Below are 18,085 nucleotides of genomic sequence, written 5' to 3'. Positions count from 1 at the left end.
TTGTATAATTTGTTTTTGAGACAGGGTCCCACTCTGTCACCTAAACTGGAGTGCAGTGGAGCAACCGTGGCTCACTGCAGCTTTGAACTCCTGGGCTTAAGCATTCCTTCTGCCTGAACATTCCTAGTGCCTGTGACGACAGGCACATGCCACCACACCTGACTAATGTCTTTATTTTTAGTAGAGATGAGATGTCACTATGTTGCCCCATCTGGTCTCAAACTCCTGGGCGCAAACGATCCTCTCGCCACGGTCTTCCAAAGTGCTGGGATTATAGGCATGAGCCACCATGCCTGGCCCTAATAACATTTCTTAATCATGTTTTGGAGGCAAGAGATCTTCAGGTTGGGTCTGTGCTATTGCCATAAACAGGAGTAACTTTTTTTCTTTTATCAAATAAATTTGAAATTCTTATGAACTGTATTATGTTTGATTTTATTTAGCATTCAGATTACTTACTTTGAACAAATCCTTAAGTAACAATGCCTGCTTTTGTGGCCTTTCCTTTACCACTGCAATGAGGATTGAAAATGGTGTTCTGCCTTCAAATTAGTTGTTCTTTTGTCATGAATCTATGGTGATGAAATAAAGAAAATATAGGTAGAGTTCTGTTGTAATGTTGGTCTGATGTCAGAATTGCTGTGTGCTATCTAAACCTTTACAATACTATAATTGCAGTAACTTACAAAAGGCATGTAATTTTTTAAATGTTTATTACAGGCCTAGCACAATGGCTCCTACCTGTAATCCCAGCACTTTAGGAAGCTGAGGTGGGAAGGTCACTTGAGGCCAGGAGTTCAAAACCAGCCTTATTTGTATAGCAAGACCCTATGTCTACAAAAGACAAACCTAAAAATTAGCCGGATGAGGTGGCGCATACCTGTAGTCCCAGCTACTCAGGAGACGGAGGTCAGAGAATCACTTGAGCCCAGGAGTTTGAGGCTGCAGTGAACTATGATTGCACGACTGCACTTCAGCCTGGGTGGCAGGGCAAAACCATGTCTGTCTGTCTGTCTCTCTCTCTCTTTCTCCTTCTCCCCCCACCCCCTTCTGCCCCCCACCTCCTCTCTCCCTCTCCCTCCCCCTCCCTCTCTCACTCACACTCAACGCGCGCGCGCACACACACAAAAAATGTTTATTATATATTTTATTTCTAAACAGTGTCTTACGATGAGTGTTTCAGCAAAAAAATCTGTTATTGAGCTGGGCACAATGGCCCATGCCTGTAGTCCCAGGTACTCAAGAGACAGAGGCAAGAGGATCTTTTGAGACTAGCCTGGGCACATAGTGAGACCCTATCTCAAAAAAAAAAATCTGCCACAGTATTGATGAACGTTGAAAACAGTATGCTAAGTGCAAGAATCCAGGCATGCAAAAGGTCACATGTGTGATTCCATTTATATGAAATATCAAGAATATAAATCCATAGAGACACGTTGCTTAATGGGTAAGGGGGTTTACTTTGGGGTAATGGAAATGTTTTGGCACTTGATATGCACAACATAGTATAATAATGCTGCTGAATTATTCACTTTAAAATGTTTAATGTTATCTTTTTTGAGACAGAGTTTCACTCTGTCACTTGGGCTGGAGTGCAGTGGCATGATCACGACTAACTGCACTCTCGACTTCCCAGGCTTAAGTGATCCTCCTAACTCAGCCTCCCACGTGCATAGGACTATAGGTGCATGCTACTGTGCCTGGTTAGATTTTTAAAAAATTTTTTGTAGAGGTAAGGTCTCACTGTGTTGCCCAGCCTGGTCTGAAACCCTGCATCCAAGGGATCCTCCCAACTTGGCCTCCAGAAGTGTTGGGTTTATAGGTGTGAGCCACCATGCCTGACCAGTTTTTTTGTTTTTTGTTTTTTGTTTTGAGAATGATATATCAAATGTAAAGGAATCATTCTCAAAGAAAGGTGGAGAAAACTGCTGTAATTATTCTTCCCGCCCAAATACCAGTTGAAATACGTTGAAATACATTAACATTTCTTTTCACATATTTTACTGGCTTTCAGAGGTATTTGTAAGTAATACAGATTTTAGTGGTGGTGGTTTGTACTAATAGTTCTCCTGGCTGTTGCTGATAGAACCAACAAAGAGTTCTAAAATGATAGGACGCTGACATCGCAGGACAAAGAACAAACAGTCTCAGCTTACAAAAAAATCAGCAAACCGTATATGAACTAACTCAGCGTTTAGATAGCCCCTAACAAAAATTATCTATCTAACTGGATGCACACCCCCAAATCACTAAAAGCTGTAAGTAAACCTTTTCCCTGCAAGACATGACCATTTTTATTAAGACTTTCATACATTTCACCATATAAAATAAAGTGCTGTAAGTATATTACAAAAATGCAACAACCTGTAAATGAGCTTACAAATCAAAGTCTGTTGTGCATGTATCAATGTCATTTGGACTATGTCAACTGGACTATGTAAGTGGCTTTTGTATATACAATTGCCCATTGTTATGGTATTCATAAAATCCTATTTTAAGAGCATAAACATCTTAATTTGTAAAATGGGAATGATAGTCATATCTGCCTTCAGAATGTGATTATAATGATTAGAATTGGTTAATATTTGTGAAGACTTAGAGCATCACTTAGCGAGGATAAGCACTCAGTAAGTGGTAGCTATAATGAAGAGGATAACTGCTACTACTATTACTCAGCCAGAACTCCTAGTGCTAGTGATTGTTTCCAGTCTGTTACAAATTAAGAGCTGGGCAGAATATTTTTTTGTGCTTTCATTGTGTAGTATAGCCCTATTGTAAATCTTAGTACTGCCATTGCTGGGCTAATTAATGTGTATCTTTTAAATTTTTGTGACCGGGTGCAGTGGCTCACACCTGTAATCTTAGCACTTGGGGAGACTGAGGTGGGCAGATGACCTGAGATCAAGAGTTTGAGACCAGCCTGACCAACATGGAGAAACTCCTATTTCTACTAAAAATACAAAATTAGCCGGGCGTGTGGTGGCTTATTCCTATAATCCCAGCTACTTGGGAGGCGGAGGCAGGAGAATCGCTTGAACCTGGAAGGTGGAGGTTGCGGTGAGCTGAGATTGCGCCATTGCAGCCTGGACAACAAGAGTGAAACTCCGTTTATTTTTGGGGGAAAAAAAAGGTTTTGGCACAGTTTGTCACTTGTATTTTAAAGGAAAATTTTACTGGTTTACACTCCCACCAATGAAAGTGCCTGTGTTACTGAAATCTCATCAAATGGCTTTGTTTGTTTTACATAGGTCTTGATCTCTACCAGAGCTGGAAACTTAATGCTCACGGAAGCTAGTTAATGTTGTCTCTCTGGATCACCCATTGATGAAAGATACTTACTGAAACATAGTAGGAAAGAAAGCATAAGGGAAAGAAGAGAGAAAAAAAGCATCATTTTGATTCAGAAAGACCTGGGTTCACATCTCAGCTTTATTACCTAGCTACATGACCTTGGACAAAGCTATTTAGCTTCGCCGGGCGCGGTGGCTCAAGCATGTAATCCCAGCACTTTGGGAGGCCGAGATGGGCGGATCACGAGGTCAGGAGATCGAGACCATCCTGGCTAACACAGTGAAACCCTGTCTCTACTAAAAATACAAAAAACTAGCCGGGCGAGGTGGTGGGCGCCTGTAGTCCCAGCTACTCGGGAGGCTGAGACAGGAGAATGGCATAAACCCGGGAGGCGGAGCTTGCAGTGAGCTGAGATCCGGCCACTGCACTCCAGCCTGGGGGAGACAGTGAGACTCCGTCTCAAAAAAAAAAAAAAAACTATTTAGCTTATTAAATTTATGGGGTTTTCTTTTCCATCTTGAATTAAATTATGCATGTAAGTGATCATTTAGCATGGTGCCTGCCACTTACTAAGAGTTACTCTTATTATAACTGGCGATAGGAAGGGAAAAAATACACTTCATGAGTGTTTTTAAAAAGCAAATAAGGCTGGATGCAGTGGCTCACGCCTGTAGTCTTACCACATTGGGACACCAAAGTGGAAAGATCACTTGAGCCCAGGAGTTCAAGACCAGCTCAGGCAACGTAGCAAGACCTCATCTCTACTAAAAATAAAAATTAGCCGGCCGGGCATGGTGGCTCAAGCCTGTAATCCCAGCACTTTGGGAGGCCGAGATGGGCGGATCACGAGGTCAGGAGATCGAGACTATCCTGGCTAACACGGTGAAACCCCATCTCTACTAAAAAATACAAAAAAAACTAGCTGGGCGAGGTGGCGGGCGCCTGTAGTCCCAGCTACTCGGGAGGCTGAGGCAGGAGAATGGCGTAAACCCGGGAGGCGGAGCTTGTAGTGAGCTGAGATCCGGCCACTGCACTCCAGCTTGGGCGACAGAGCGAGATTCCGTCTCAAAAAAAAAAAATTAGCCGAGCATGGTAGTGGGTCCTGTAGGTACCATCTACTCAAGAGGCTGAGGTCACAGGAGGTCAAAGCTACAGTGAGTGAGTGATTTATTTATTTATTTATTTATTTATTTATTTTTGAGATGGAGTTTCACTCTTGTCGCCCAGGCTGGAGTGCAGTGGTGTGATCTCGGCTCACTGCAACCTCCACCTCCCAGGTTCAAGCAATTCTCCTGCCTCAGCCTCCTGAGTAGTGGAGATTACAGGCACCTGCTAACATACCCAGCTAATTTTTTGTGTTTTTAAGTAGGGACGGGGTTTTGCCATGTTGGGCAGACCGGTCTCAAACTCCTGACCCCAGGCAGAGTGCTGGGATTACAGGCATGAGCCACCACACCCAGCCGGCTACAGTGAGTTATAATCACACCACTGCATTCCAGTCTAGGAAACAGAGTAAGACCCTGTCTCTCAAAAAATAAGTAAAAAGCAAATATTACAGTGGAGTGCAGTGGTGTTCACTTGTAGTCTCAGCTATTGGGGAAACCGAGGTAGGATTACTTGAGCCCAGGAGTTCAAGCTCAGCTGCAGTGTGCTATGATCGTGCCTGCAAATAACTACTGCACTCCATCCTGGGCAACGTAGCGAGAACGTGTCTGTAAAAAAAAAAAAATTTAAAAATTTTTTAAAGCAAATATTATAATCCTTCATTTTTTGAATTATTTAATATGGGGATCTTTTTCTATCTCCAGTTATAATAACTTAATAAGTTACTATCTTATATAATTATAGCTACCAAGACCCTTTACATTACAACCTGAAGTGTTGTAATCCTTAATTTGATTCTATTTATTTTTGATATTATCTTTTTACTTTTGAATTATATTCTTCCGTTTTCATTGCTCTTTTAACTATAGACATCTGCTTGGAGAACAGCTATGTTCTTTAGAAAATTAATATGTTTTAATGCTTACTTCACAACAAATGGTGTCAGAGACAGGTAGTTTAGTTTTATTGTGTGTGTTTAAGTATATTGACTTTTGTGTTCCATAAATAATTCATTTCTTGACTTTTAATTAATTTCTGCTTTTACCTGCTGATATAAATCAGAAATGCCTCGTTCTTAAAAGTCAGTCAATAAACAGATTTTGAAAAAGCTTTGAGTCACTTGAAACACATTTTTATGTCTTGACATACCTGAACTGTAGCTGAGTATTTAATCCTCACTTTTCTCATAACATTTGCTAAAAGTACTCAGTAAAAATTTGAAGCATTTATTGAAAGTTGCGTATTTTATGACTTCAATTTTGTGTTTTAATCACAACATCAGTATTTTGCTAATTACTCTTGGTTTATTTTATCACTGAATTGTCAGGATTATTCTCACATTCTTTTCAAAATCATTCCACGTCATAATCATTTACTAAGTATTTACAAAATTCTGGCTACTTAGGCAGGTAGATTCAAGATGAGTAACACTGACTTCCAAGGGTCACAGTCCTTTTGCATCTTAAAATATTCCATACATAGGCCAGTCGCGGTGGCTCATGCCGGTAATCCCGGCACTTTGGGAGGCCGAAGCGGGTGGATCAGGAGGTCAGGAGATTGAGATGGTCCTGGCTAACACGGTGAAACCCTGTCTCTACTGAAAATACAAAAAATTAGCCGGGCATGGTGGCAGGCGCGTGTAGTCAGCTACTTGGGAGGCTGAGGCAAGAGAATGGCGTTAACTCGGGAGGCGGAGCTTACAGTGAGAGCCAAGATGGCGCCACTGCACTCGAGCCTGGGCGACGGAGCAAGACTCCGTCTCAAAAAAAGTACTGCATACACATGCATATTCCATACATGTACATAGAGTTTTCTAGACGACTGAAGCTTGTCCCTTGAAATATTAAAACTTCACTTTAAAATGAAAATCGATAAAAAAATGAAAAATGTCTTGAGGGGCTGTGTGCTGTGATGCCTGTAGTCCCAAGACTTTGGGAGGCCAAGGGAGTTGGTTTACATGAGTCCCGGAAGCCAAAACCAGCCTGGACAGCATAGTGAGACCCCATCTCTGCATAAATTAGGCATGGTGGCTGCGCCTATTGTCCCAGTCATACAGTGGCACGACCACAGCTTCCTGCACCCTCAAGCTCTTGGGCTCAAGAGATCCTGATTTGAGGTGGGAGGATCACTTGAGCCCAAGAGCTTGAGGCTGCAGTGAGCCATGGTCCTGTCACTTCATTCTAGCCTGGGTGACAGAACAAGACCCTTTCTCAAAACAAAAAAGAATCTTGAACATCTTCCTGCTTTCTTCAGTGGAATAAACTAAACTGTCTTAACTTTTTAAATTGTGACTTACTTTTATCATTATTATCCATTATTTTCAGGTTTTTTCCAGTCGTGCTGGAAGCTATCATTTATTTTTCATAACTGTTAATGTGCACTGTTTCTTCACGTTCTCATCTCTTGAAATGTAAAGAGTCCAAGAAATGGCCTTGGAGTGAATAGGTTGACGTAGTTTTTACCTCTGATAAATAAGTTCATGAGCTTTTTTAGTGTATGGCCAAAAGTATGGATTCTCATTCTCACTAATGTCTTTTCAGCTTTCATTATCATCTTAAGGATTTCATAGTGGTTCCAAACTAGTTTCTTTGAATTGCTGTTAGTAGTCTTATTTAAACTTTAAGTAAAAGCTACAACATGGATAAACCTTAAATATTATGCTAAGTGAGAGAAGTCAAACACAAAGCCACGTATTACATGGTTACACTTGTATAAAACGTCCAGAGTAGGCAAATCTGTAGAAACTGGAAGCGATTTAGGGGTTGCCAAGGGCTAGAAGAAAGAGAGAATGGAGAATGACTACTAGTGGGTATGTGGTTTCTTTTGGAGATCATGAAAATGTTCTGGAATTAGGTAATGGTGATTATTGAACAACTTTGTGAATATGCTGAAAACTACTGAATTGTACAGTTTAAAAGGGTGAATCTTATATGTGAATTATATCTCAATTTTAAAAAATCTAAATACAAATTTTTCCCATGAAACCCTTCAAAACACCACTCCCTGCATTGGGTTTTTGTTTTGTTTTTGTGTGTGTGAAGAGAGATGGTCTCACTCCATCACTCAGGCTGCTAGAGTGCAATGGCGCAGTCTCAGCTTAACTGCAGCCTCAACCTCCCAGGCTCAAGCGATCCTCCCACTTCAGTCCCCCAAGTAGCTGGGGCCACCGGCACGTGCCACCACATCCAGCTAATTTTTGGGTTTTTGTTTTTGTTTTTTTTTTTTTTGTAGAGATGGGGTTTTGCCATCTTGCCCAGGCTGGTCTTTAATCCTGAGCTCAGGCAGTCTGCCTCCCAAAGTGTTGGGATTACAGATATGTGCCCTGCCTATTCCTTAATTTTGAATGTTTTTACATTATATGTGATATTTATTTTCTGTTTTTGTGACTTGTTCTATGTAGCTTTTTCAATCTTTAAAATTTTAGTTTGTCGTTCTAGTGTTTGAAAATGAGTAATTCCTTTGGTAAGCTGTTAAACACATTTTTATGTTGTATTTTTAGGCTATGGAGTTGTTAGTAGAGAAAGCAATCAGCAGTGCTTCTAGCCCTCAGAGCCCTGGGGATGCACTGAGAAGAGTTTTTGAGTGCATTTCTTCAGGGATTATCCTTAAAGGTAACTTTTACTTTATTTCTAATGAAGTAAAATGAAGTTTACTCATTTGCTGGTTGAATAATTTTTTTATAAGTGGACAATGCAAATGATTTCCTCTCCCTGTGATGATTGCTATAGGTAGTCCTGGACTTCTGGATCCTTGTGAAAAGGATCCCTTTGATACCTTGGCAACAATGACTGACCAGCAGCGTGAAGACATCACGTCCAGTGCACAGGTACTAGTATTCCTAAATCCAGAGCCCTATTGGGTTACTCCATTAAGGTTTTATTTTTCTGTTATTGTCTTAATGAATATTATAAGTCACTATATAATATTCATTCTTCTTCTTCTGTAGTAAGCAAGCCCTTAGAGAGGATATTAAAATAGCTTGCCCAAAACTAGATTTCACTAATAGAATTTAAAATTTTATTATTTAATTATATGGGCATTTCTAAGTGTATTATATATTATACAAATACAGCAATATTTTCAGTGTCTCATTAAATCTGGGTAATAGATTATGTGTCAAAATCAACAGAAATTCTTATGTCCTCTAGTTGTACAAAAGTTAATTTGCTGTGGTGTTTATGGTCATTATTGTTATAATTTAACCTTTCCTGCCACTGTCAAAGTAAATAAAAATGTTGGCTCTGGAGACAAACTCCCTGGATTTGACTACCAGCTCTTCCATCTCATCTATAATATGGATATAAAAGCAGTATATGTCTCCAACAGGATTGTTGAGATTAAATGAGTTAATATGTGTAACCATCTTGGCACCTGGTATATGGAAGGATATTAAATGTTAGCTAGTATTATCATCATTTTATTAACCCTATTGAATAATTATGAAAAAGAAAAAAACATTGACCCCAATGAATGAATGGAAAAAAATTTTCCTTTGTTGATTACAGAAATGTGCCGAGTAGGGGAAAAAAACATACTAGCTATGAACAGTAATCCACTCTAAGATGCTTGGGAGTTGTTGGATTTAAGATCTTCATTGGTTATCTTGAATAATTTGGAATTTGAAAGATATCAGGATCAAAATAAATTGTTATGCCAGAAATGGTATTGGGGGAGAGAGATTAGTAATAGAACATTATGAATATCTTACAGACTCACAACATGACCAAATTCTTATGCATTCGATGTTTTTATTTCTTTCATTTTATATTCTAGGGAAGAAGATAGTTGCCTTAAGTGTCTGTTCTTTCTCCCTTTAGTACTTAAAGGAATTAGTTATAAATTTAAGGGAAAAGAAATTCAGGAGGAAACACTCGAAAACTAACAAAATTCATCATTAAGAAGAATGCTTGCTTTTCTAAAAATGTGACCTTAAAGAAAGTGGTCTGGTTTTAGGAGGACGTTTAGGAGAACATTTAGACATGTTCTTACTAAAAGTGAAGGAGTTACATAACATGTAATGCATTTATGTAGCACTTATGACATAATAGTTGCATGAGAAGAAAAACAATGTTTCCTACGAGTTAAGGATAGGAAGAAGGAATGGCGTGGCTCTAAAGGGGGTCTTGTGGCAACAGAACAGTTAACCATCTTGATTGTGATGGTAGTTACATAAGGCGGCACGCAGGATAAAATTGCATTGAGCTATTATGCATGCACACATAAATTAGTGCATATATAACTGGTGAAATCTGAAGTACCAGTGTCAATTTCAGTTTGTTTTTTGAGGGCCTGTAGTGCCCATGTTAATGTCCCTCTTCATTCCTTTGTCTCTGGAATGACTCCATATTTCCTTCCACAATGTCTACCTTTATTCTTGTATGCCACTGTATGTCTTTTCTCCAGTGATCCTTTTCAAGTTGCTTCTGCCAGATACAGCCTTTGTCATTTATTAAAATTCCTTCCTATAGGTACGTATACATAGTTTAACATACCTTTAAAAGGGCAAAATTTATAGGGTTAATCATCCTTTCCCAAGAAGGAAATGGATTATAAAATAAACCTTTAATCCTCAATGATGATTAAAATTCCAAAATGTCTTTGTATGGGAATAATTTGCATCAATCTTCAAATTTAGTTTGCTGCTAAATAATTGCCAGTAATATGGTAGAATTTTCTCTTTGTCAGACTTTAGAAATACCTACAAACTACACGCAGAACAAGAGATTGTAGGGTGCTCACTCAAACCTCAAATGCTATGTTGGTTTTACTTACTGGAGTATTCCTTCATTTAGAAACTCATAATATATTAGCATAGGCTGGGCTGGGTGCAGTGGCTTATGCCTGTAATCCCAGCACTTAAAGAGGTTGCGGCAGGTGAGCCACCTGAGGTCAGGAGTTCAAGACCAATGTGGCAAAACCCTGTCTCTACTAAAAATACAAGAATTAGCCAGGCGTGGTGGCATGAGTGCCTGTAGACCCAGCTACTTGGGAGGCTAAGGCACGAGAATCGCTTGAACCCAGGAGACACAGGTTGCAGTGAGCCGAAATCACACCATTGCACTCCAGGCTGGGCAACAGAGAGAGACTCCATCTCAAAACTAATAATAGTTTTATTATATATTATTGTATATAATATTATAATAATGTATTTTATTATAAACAATAGGCTGATGCTTAGTAAGTATCTCTGGTAAAAATGTATAAATATTCATTATTATAGATGAGTTATCTTTGGATAATTTCTATTAATGTAGAAGAAAACCCTATTCTGTTCTTTAGGAAGGACCTTTCATAAGTCTCTCAATAAAGAATTAGTATATTATGATAAATAATAGTAAAGTATGATGATAAATATTCATAGTTCTCACTTAAGTAGAGAAACACTCAGTACTGGCAAAAGTCCCTAATAATTGTAGACTAAGTAGAATGCTGTATCAAGTCCTGACTGCAGATGACTTTGAGACTTTCAGGATTTTCCAAGCAGGTGTATGAGCCAGAATTCTTAGGAACTAGAGTTATCTAACTTGGGGGAAAAGTTTTGGAGCAATAAATTCCCATGTAGATGACTACAACCAGTAACTATCCTTTATCTCAAAATCAGAGCAGGGATTTACAATAGTGTGAACAGCAGTCACTTTGAAAAACAGGTTAGGGCCAGGCACAGTGGCTCACACCTGTAATCTCAACACATTGGGAGGCTGAGGCAAGAGGATTGGTTGAGCCCATGAGTTCAAGAAAGACCTGGCAACATAGCATAACCTTATCTCTATAAAAAAAAAAAAAAAAGTTTAATTAGCTCTGGGCGTGGTGGCATGCACCTGTGATCCCAGCTACTCAGGAGGCTTGAAGTGGGAGGATCACTTAAGCCCAGGAAGTTGAAGGTTCAGTGAGCAATGGCTCATGCCTGTAATCCAAAACACTTTGCAAGGCTGAGGTGGGAGGATCTCTTGAGCCCAGGAGTGCATTACCAGCCTGAGCAACACAGCAAGACCTCATCACTTAAAAAAAGGAAAAGAAAAACAGGTTAGCAGCTCCTCAGTAAGTTCCACATGGATTGCTATATGCCTCAGCAACTCTTCGATATCTGGATATATACTCAACTGAAAAAAATATGTCCCCGCAAAAACTTGTACACAAATGTTCAAAACAGCATTATGTGTGATAGTCAAAAAGTAGCAACAACCTAAATGTCCATCAATTGATGAATGGGTGAATAAACAAATAGTCATACATTAGAATATTATTCAGCCAACCATTAAAAGAAATAAAGTACTGACACATGCTACGATGTGAATGAACCTTAAAAACTTTATCCTCATTATCTCATTTATATGAAATATTTATAATAGGCAATGGTAGTTCTTAGGACCTGAGGATTAGAGGGGTTGGGGAGTAACTGTTGTTGGGCTTGGAGTTTCCATTTAGGGTAATGAAAATGTTCTAGGATAAGATAATAGTGATAGTTGAGTAACTTTGTAAGTATTCTGAAAACTTCTGAATTTTATATTTTAAAGGAGTACATTTTAAAGGTATGTGAATTTTACCAGAAAAAAAGTCCAGTTACATTGAAGGCTATAACTATGTAGAGAAAGTTGCTGTTTAATCAAGTGACTGTAAAATTTCCTTGAATTAGGTTAAGTGGGTATATCACTTGAAATGGAGGGATAGATTAAATCATGTCTCTGAAGTCCTCCTAGTTTCAAGATTTTAAGAAATCTTTTGAAATCTGTGCCAAAGTTATTCTTACATAGACATGGTCATGTAGTGAAAAATTTTATTCATGAAGTAACAAAGAATTTCTTTTCTTTCTTTTTTTTTTTTTTTCTTGAGACGGAGTCTCGCTCTGTCACCCAGGCTGGAGTGCAATGGTGCGATCTCAGCTCACCTCTGCCTCCTGAGTTCAAGCGGTTTTCCTGCCTCAGCCTCCTGAGTAGCTGGGATTACAGGCACGCACCACCACCCCCCGGCTAATTTTTGTATTTTTAGTAGAGACAGGATTTCATAATGTTGGCCGGGCTGCTGTCAAACTCCTGACCTCGTGATCCACCCACCTTGGTCTCCCAAAGTGCTGGAATTACAGGCATGAGCTACCGCACCGGGTCAAGGATTTTCTTTACTGATCATAGTGATTTCATTCATACACAATGTTTCTGTACTGATGTACGTATTTTTTTGTGTTCTAAGGAAGGAATCTTTTGGCATTGGCTACTATTAGGGAGCGACTTTAAGACTCATTGAAAACCAGCTACAGTATCAGTACATTTTTAAGATTGCATAGTGAATGGCACATTCTTCTGGCTGAAAGTAAACAACCCATTAAATAGATATTAGCATGTCTTTAAGCTTTAGGGCAGGGGTATCCAGTCTTTTGGCTTCCCTGGGCCACATTGAAAGAAGAATTGTCTTGGGCCATGCATAAAATACACTAACAGCAGTAATAGCTGATGGGCTAAAAAGAAAAAAAATCTCATAATGTTTTTAAAAAGTTTATGAATTTGTGTTGGGCCACATTCAACGCTAAGGGCCACAGATTGAACAAATTTGCTTTAGGGGTTTTTTGGTTTTGTTTGTGCTGTTTTTTCAGACAGTCTCACTGTGTCACACAGGCTGTAGTGCAGTGGCACCATCTGGGCCCACTACAGCCTCAACCTCCCTGTCTCACACCATCCTGCCTCAGCCTTGCAAGTAGTTGGAATCACAGGTGTGTGACCCCATGTGACCCAGCTAATTATTTGTAGAGACAGGATCTCCCTGTGTTTTCCAGGCTGGTCTCAAGTGATCTTCCCACCTCCACCTCCCGAAGTGCTTAGCCACCATGCCTGGCTAAGCTTTAGAATTTTAATAAATTTATTTTAATAAATTTTAATAAAAGAAAAAAGTAAAAACACAAGATAAGATGATATGAATCGGTGCCAAAGTTTGCCTTCTCTTCCCTTATCTTGGAAAACAATAGGCTCTTTTTGGATGTCAGTTCTGCTAATAGTTCAATCTGCCCTTCAGCCAAGAGCATTAACATTTGATCTGAACTTTCCCCTCTCCCGTTTTTTTTAATTTAAAAAACGTTAATTAAAATTTCAGCGGGAGAAGAGGATAGAACTTTAAAAATTGATTAAAATTTTCTTTTTTTTTTCTTTTTCTTTTTTTTTTGAGGTAGAGTCTCACTCTGTCCACCCAGGCTGGAGTGCAGCCGCCTCCCAAGTAGCTGGGACTACAGGCGCCCGCCACCACGCCTGGTGAATTTTTTGTATTTTTAGTAGAGACGGGGTTTCACCGTGTTAGCCAGGATGGCCTAGATCTCCTGACCTCGTGATCCACCCGCCTCGGCCTCCCAAAGTGCTGGGATTACAGGCGTGAGCCACCGTGTCTGGCCTTAAATTTTCCTTTTTATTTTTTGGGACAGAGTCTCTCTCTGTCACCCAGGCTGGATTGCAGTGGCACAATTTTGACTTACTGCAACCTCTGCCTCCCAGGTTCAAGCAATACTCCTGCCTCAGCCTCCCGAGTAGCTGGGACTACAGGCACACGCCACCATACCCGACTAATTTTTGTATTTTTAGTAGAGATGGGGTTACACCATGTTGGCCAGGCTGGTCTCAAACTCCTGACTTAAGTGATCCGTCCACTGTGGCCTCCCAAAGTGCTGAGATTACAGGCATGAGCCTCCACACTCAGCCGTTTTAAGTTTCATTTGGAATTGGAAATACAAGAGAATTGCTAAGAAAAGTTCAACTCTACCAGATATCAAAACATCCTATAAAGCAACAGAAATTTAAACAATGTAGTTATGGCACAGAAGTAGACAGATAAACCTTTGGAATGGAAGAGCCTTGAAGTAGACCATTAGATATAAGGGAATTAATGTATGACAGACCTGATGCTTCAAATCAGTGGAAAAAGATGAATCATCAGCAAAGTGGTATTGAGATAACTGGCTAATCATCTAAGGAAAACATTGAACTATACATATATACAAGTAAATACCAAATGACTTAAGGAGCCACACATAAATTATCAAAGTATTAAGAAAAATAATTTTTACATAGGCAAGATCTTTTTAAGAAGTCTGTAAATACAGGAAGCCATGAAGCATATTATTGGAAATTTCATGTGGTATCTTTAAGCTTAAGCAAATGAGCCAGTAAAAATATGCTGCACCTCACTGATTGATTAAAAAATACAAGTTGGCTGGCCCCGGTGGCTCACACCTGTAATCCCAGCACTTTGGGAGGCTGAGGCAGGCAGATTTCCTGAGGTCAGGAGTTCAAGACCAGCATGGTCAACATGGTGAAACCCCGTCTCTACTAAAAATACAAAAGGTAGCTTAGAGTGGTGGCACATGCCTGTAATCCCAGCTACTTTGGAGGATGAAGCAGGAGAATCGCTTGAACCGGAGAGGTGGAGGTTGCAGTGAGCCGAGATCACGCCACTGCACTCCAACCTGGGCAACAGAGCAAGACTCCATCTCAAAAATAAATAAAAAAATAAATACAAGTTATAGCCAGGCATGAAGGCATATGCCTGTAATCCTAGCAGGTGCGCAGAGTTCGAGACCAGCCTGGGCAACATGGCAAAAATACCCCGCCTCTACAGAAAATACAAAAATGAGCCAGGTGTGTTGGTGTGAGCCTGTGTTCCTGGCTACTTGGGAGGCTGAGTGAGATCTGAGCCCAGGGAGCTCGAGGTTGCAGTGAGCTGTGATGGCACCACTGCACTCCAGCCTGGGCGACAGAGTGAGACCCTGTCTCAAAAATGTTGTAAATAACGATTAGATACTGTTTTGCCCGTCATACTTGTGAGAATATTTTTCCGTTTATAGTATGTATCCAGAAGGGGGAAGCAGACTTGCATACATATTACTAGTGGATATATTAATCGGTATAATTTTGGGGGAGCTTCATTGGTTAGTATTCACCTCTTTTATATCGCGGTCCCACTGATTAATAAAAGTTCTTTCTCCAGGACTTGTCACATAAGTGCACAGAAACATCTTAAAACAGACATTCATTGTAATACAGTAATAAAAATACTGAAACCAGCCTAGGGTTTACCAGTAGAAAATTAGGTAAATAAGTTTGGTACATCCACATGAGTATAATTACAGTTCTTAAATTGTATGCTGTCTACCAAATGCCTAGGAAGGCCATCAGCAACCATTCTGTTAAAGCAGGTAGCTGCCATTTTTCTTTGTTTTCAACATCCTGCTTGTTTCTTTGATGTCACTTCTCATAATTTTTTTGTAATTTTGTGTGTGTTAAAGATTTTTTTTCTTTTACTTAATGTTTAAGAAAACAAAATGGCATGCACACAGAAAAGCTAGGAAATAAAAACATGAGAACATACAGATTATTTCAGTTGTGTAAGTAATTCCTTTAAATGTCTCTTTCATTACACATGCTTTTTTATGTTGCATTTGGAGGGAGGTAAATGTAGTAAGTATTGCTACTTGGGGTTGTTCAGTTAACTCAAAATTCTGACTCTTCTTGTTGCAGTTTGCATTGAGACTCCTTGCATTCCGCCAGATACACAAAGTTCTAGGCATGGATCCATTACCGCAAATGAGCCAACGTTTTAACATCCACAACAACAGGAAACGAAGAAGGGATAGTGATGGAGTTGATGGATTTGAAGCTGAGGGGAAAAAAGACAAAAAAGATTATGATAACTTTTAAAAAGTGTCTGTAAATCTTCAGTGTTGAAAAAACAGGTGCCCATTCGTTGGCTGTTTTTCATTCATAATAATGTCTACATTGAAAAATTCATCAAGAATTTAAAGGATTTCATGGAAGAACCAAGTTTTTCTATGACATTAAAAAATGTACAGTGTTAGGTATTATTTGAATGGAAAGACACCCAAAAAAAAAAAAAAGTGCTCCAACTAGGGGGAAAACAGTAGTTCTGATTTTTTTCCCATTATTTTGATTTTGTTTTCTGGTTGCCCTAGCTTCCCCCCCTATTTTTGTGTCTTTTATTAACTAGTGCGTTGTCTTATTAAATCTTCACTGTATTTAATGCAGGATTTGTGCTTCAGTTGCTCTGTGTATTTTGATATTTTTATTTAGAGGTTTTGTTTGCTTTTTGACACTAGTTGTAAGTTACTTTGTGTTATAGATGATATCCTTTACCCCATCTTAATATTTTACAGCAGTACGTTTTTTTGTAACGTGAGACTGCAGAGTTTGTTTTTCTATATGTGAAGGATTACAACACAAAAAGTTATCCTGCCATTCGAGTGCTCAGAACTGAATGTTTCTGCAGATCTTGTGGCATTTGTCTCTAGTGTGATATATAAAGGTGTAATTAAGACAGATTTCTGTTAATCTAATCAAGTTTGCTGTTAGTTGTGCATTAGCAGTATAAAAGCTAATATATACTATATGGTCTTGCGACAGTTTTAAAGCCTCTGCATAATTAATAATAAAAATGCATGACATTTTTGTTTTTAATAGACTTTTAAAATTTTAATTTTAGGTTTAACACGTAGATCTTTGTACAGTTGACTTTTTGACATAGCAAGGCCAAAAATAACTTTCTGAATATTTTTTTCTTGTGTATAAGTGGAAAGGGCATTTTTCACATATAAGTGGGCTAACCAATATTTTCAAAAGAACTTCATCATTGTGCAACTAACAACAGTAACTAGCCCTTAATTATGGTGACAGTTCCTTATTAGTGTGTGTGAGATTACTCTAGCAACTATTACAGTATAACACAGATGATCTTCTCCACACACCCCATCACCCAGATAATTTACAGTTCTGTTAACAGTGAGCTTGATAAAGTATTACTGATAAAAAATTAAAATTAAGATTATCTAAGGAAAAAAACAGAAAATTATTTGGTGTGGCCATCTTACATGCTTATGTCTCCTACACAAAGCTAAATATTCTAGCAGTGATGTAATGAAAAATTACATCTTACCATTGATGTATGTATGCTCTGGTACACAGATATCATTTTGTTGTCACAGCACTACAGTGAAATACACAAAAAATGAAATTCATATAATGAGTTAAATGTATTATATGTTAGAATTGACAACATAAACTACTTTTGCTTTGAAATGATGTATGCTTCAGTAAAATCATATTCAAATTTATTGAGTACTACATCTTGTTATTCCTGACAAATGTTTGTTGCCTAAGCACATAATTTTCAGAAAATTTTGTAATTCAATACTATATTGGCTTAATTTCTTTCTAGGGTCAGAATCTTCCCCCAAAGTCTTAGAGGGCCAGGAAACCATAGGAGACCACAGGGGAAACAGAACAGGAGACTCAGCCTTTTCTCCCGGATTCGTAACATATAGATTATCTAATCTGAAAATCTGAAAAGATCAAAATCTGAAACTTTTTGAGGACCTACATGACGTTCAAAGGAAATACTCATTGGACCATTTCCGATTTTCAGATTAGGGATACTCAACTGATATAAATATTCCAAAATCCAAAACAGTTCTGGTCCCAAGCATTTCAGCTAAGATATACTCAACCTGTACTGTCTGTTTAACTTGGACAAAGCTTTTTTTCCCTTTTTAAATTTTTCTGGGTCTCATTTTACTCTTCTTTAGAGTTTTGTTTCTCACAGTTCTCTTGGAAGAATGCTGACCTGGCACAATGGCTCAAGCCTGTAATCCTAAAACTTTTGGAAGCCGAGGCAGGCAGATCTGCTTGAGCTCAGGAGTTTGAGACCA

At 38.9% G+C, this 18,085-nt stretch overlaps 1 protein-coding gene across 2 annotated transcripts in view; it reads left to right on the top strand.

The window, feature by feature from the left end:
- Nucleotides 1-17,491, top strand: part of ZFR (zinc finger RNA binding protein) — a 90,186-nt gene extending 72,695 nt beyond the window's left edge. For both annotated transcript variants that reach the window (XM_023216549.1, XM_023216548.1), the window contains 3 exons: nucleotides 7,895-8,006; nucleotides 8,124-8,221; nucleotides 15,885-17,491. In XM_023216549.1, coding sequence (XP_023072317.1) covers nucleotides 7,895-8,006; nucleotides 8,124-8,221; nucleotides 15,885-16,064 — 390 coding nt within the window. In that variant the 3' untranslated portion in view covers nucleotides 16,065-17,491. The remainder of the gene's footprint in view (nucleotides 1-7,894; nucleotides 8,007-8,123; nucleotides 8,222-15,884) is intronic.
- Nucleotides 17,492-18,085: the final 594 nt, after the last annotated feature.

This window comes from Piliocolobus tephrosceles, chromosome 4 (assembly GCF_002776525.5).
Source record: "Piliocolobus tephrosceles isolate RC106 chromosome 4, ASM277652v3, whole genome shotgun sequence".
NCBI lineage: Eukaryota > Metazoa > Chordata > Mammalia > Primates > Cercopithecidae > Piliocolobus > Piliocolobus tephrosceles.
The sequence above is the reverse complement of the archived record's forward strand: the minus strand, read 5'-3'. Positions and strand labels throughout refer to the sequence as shown.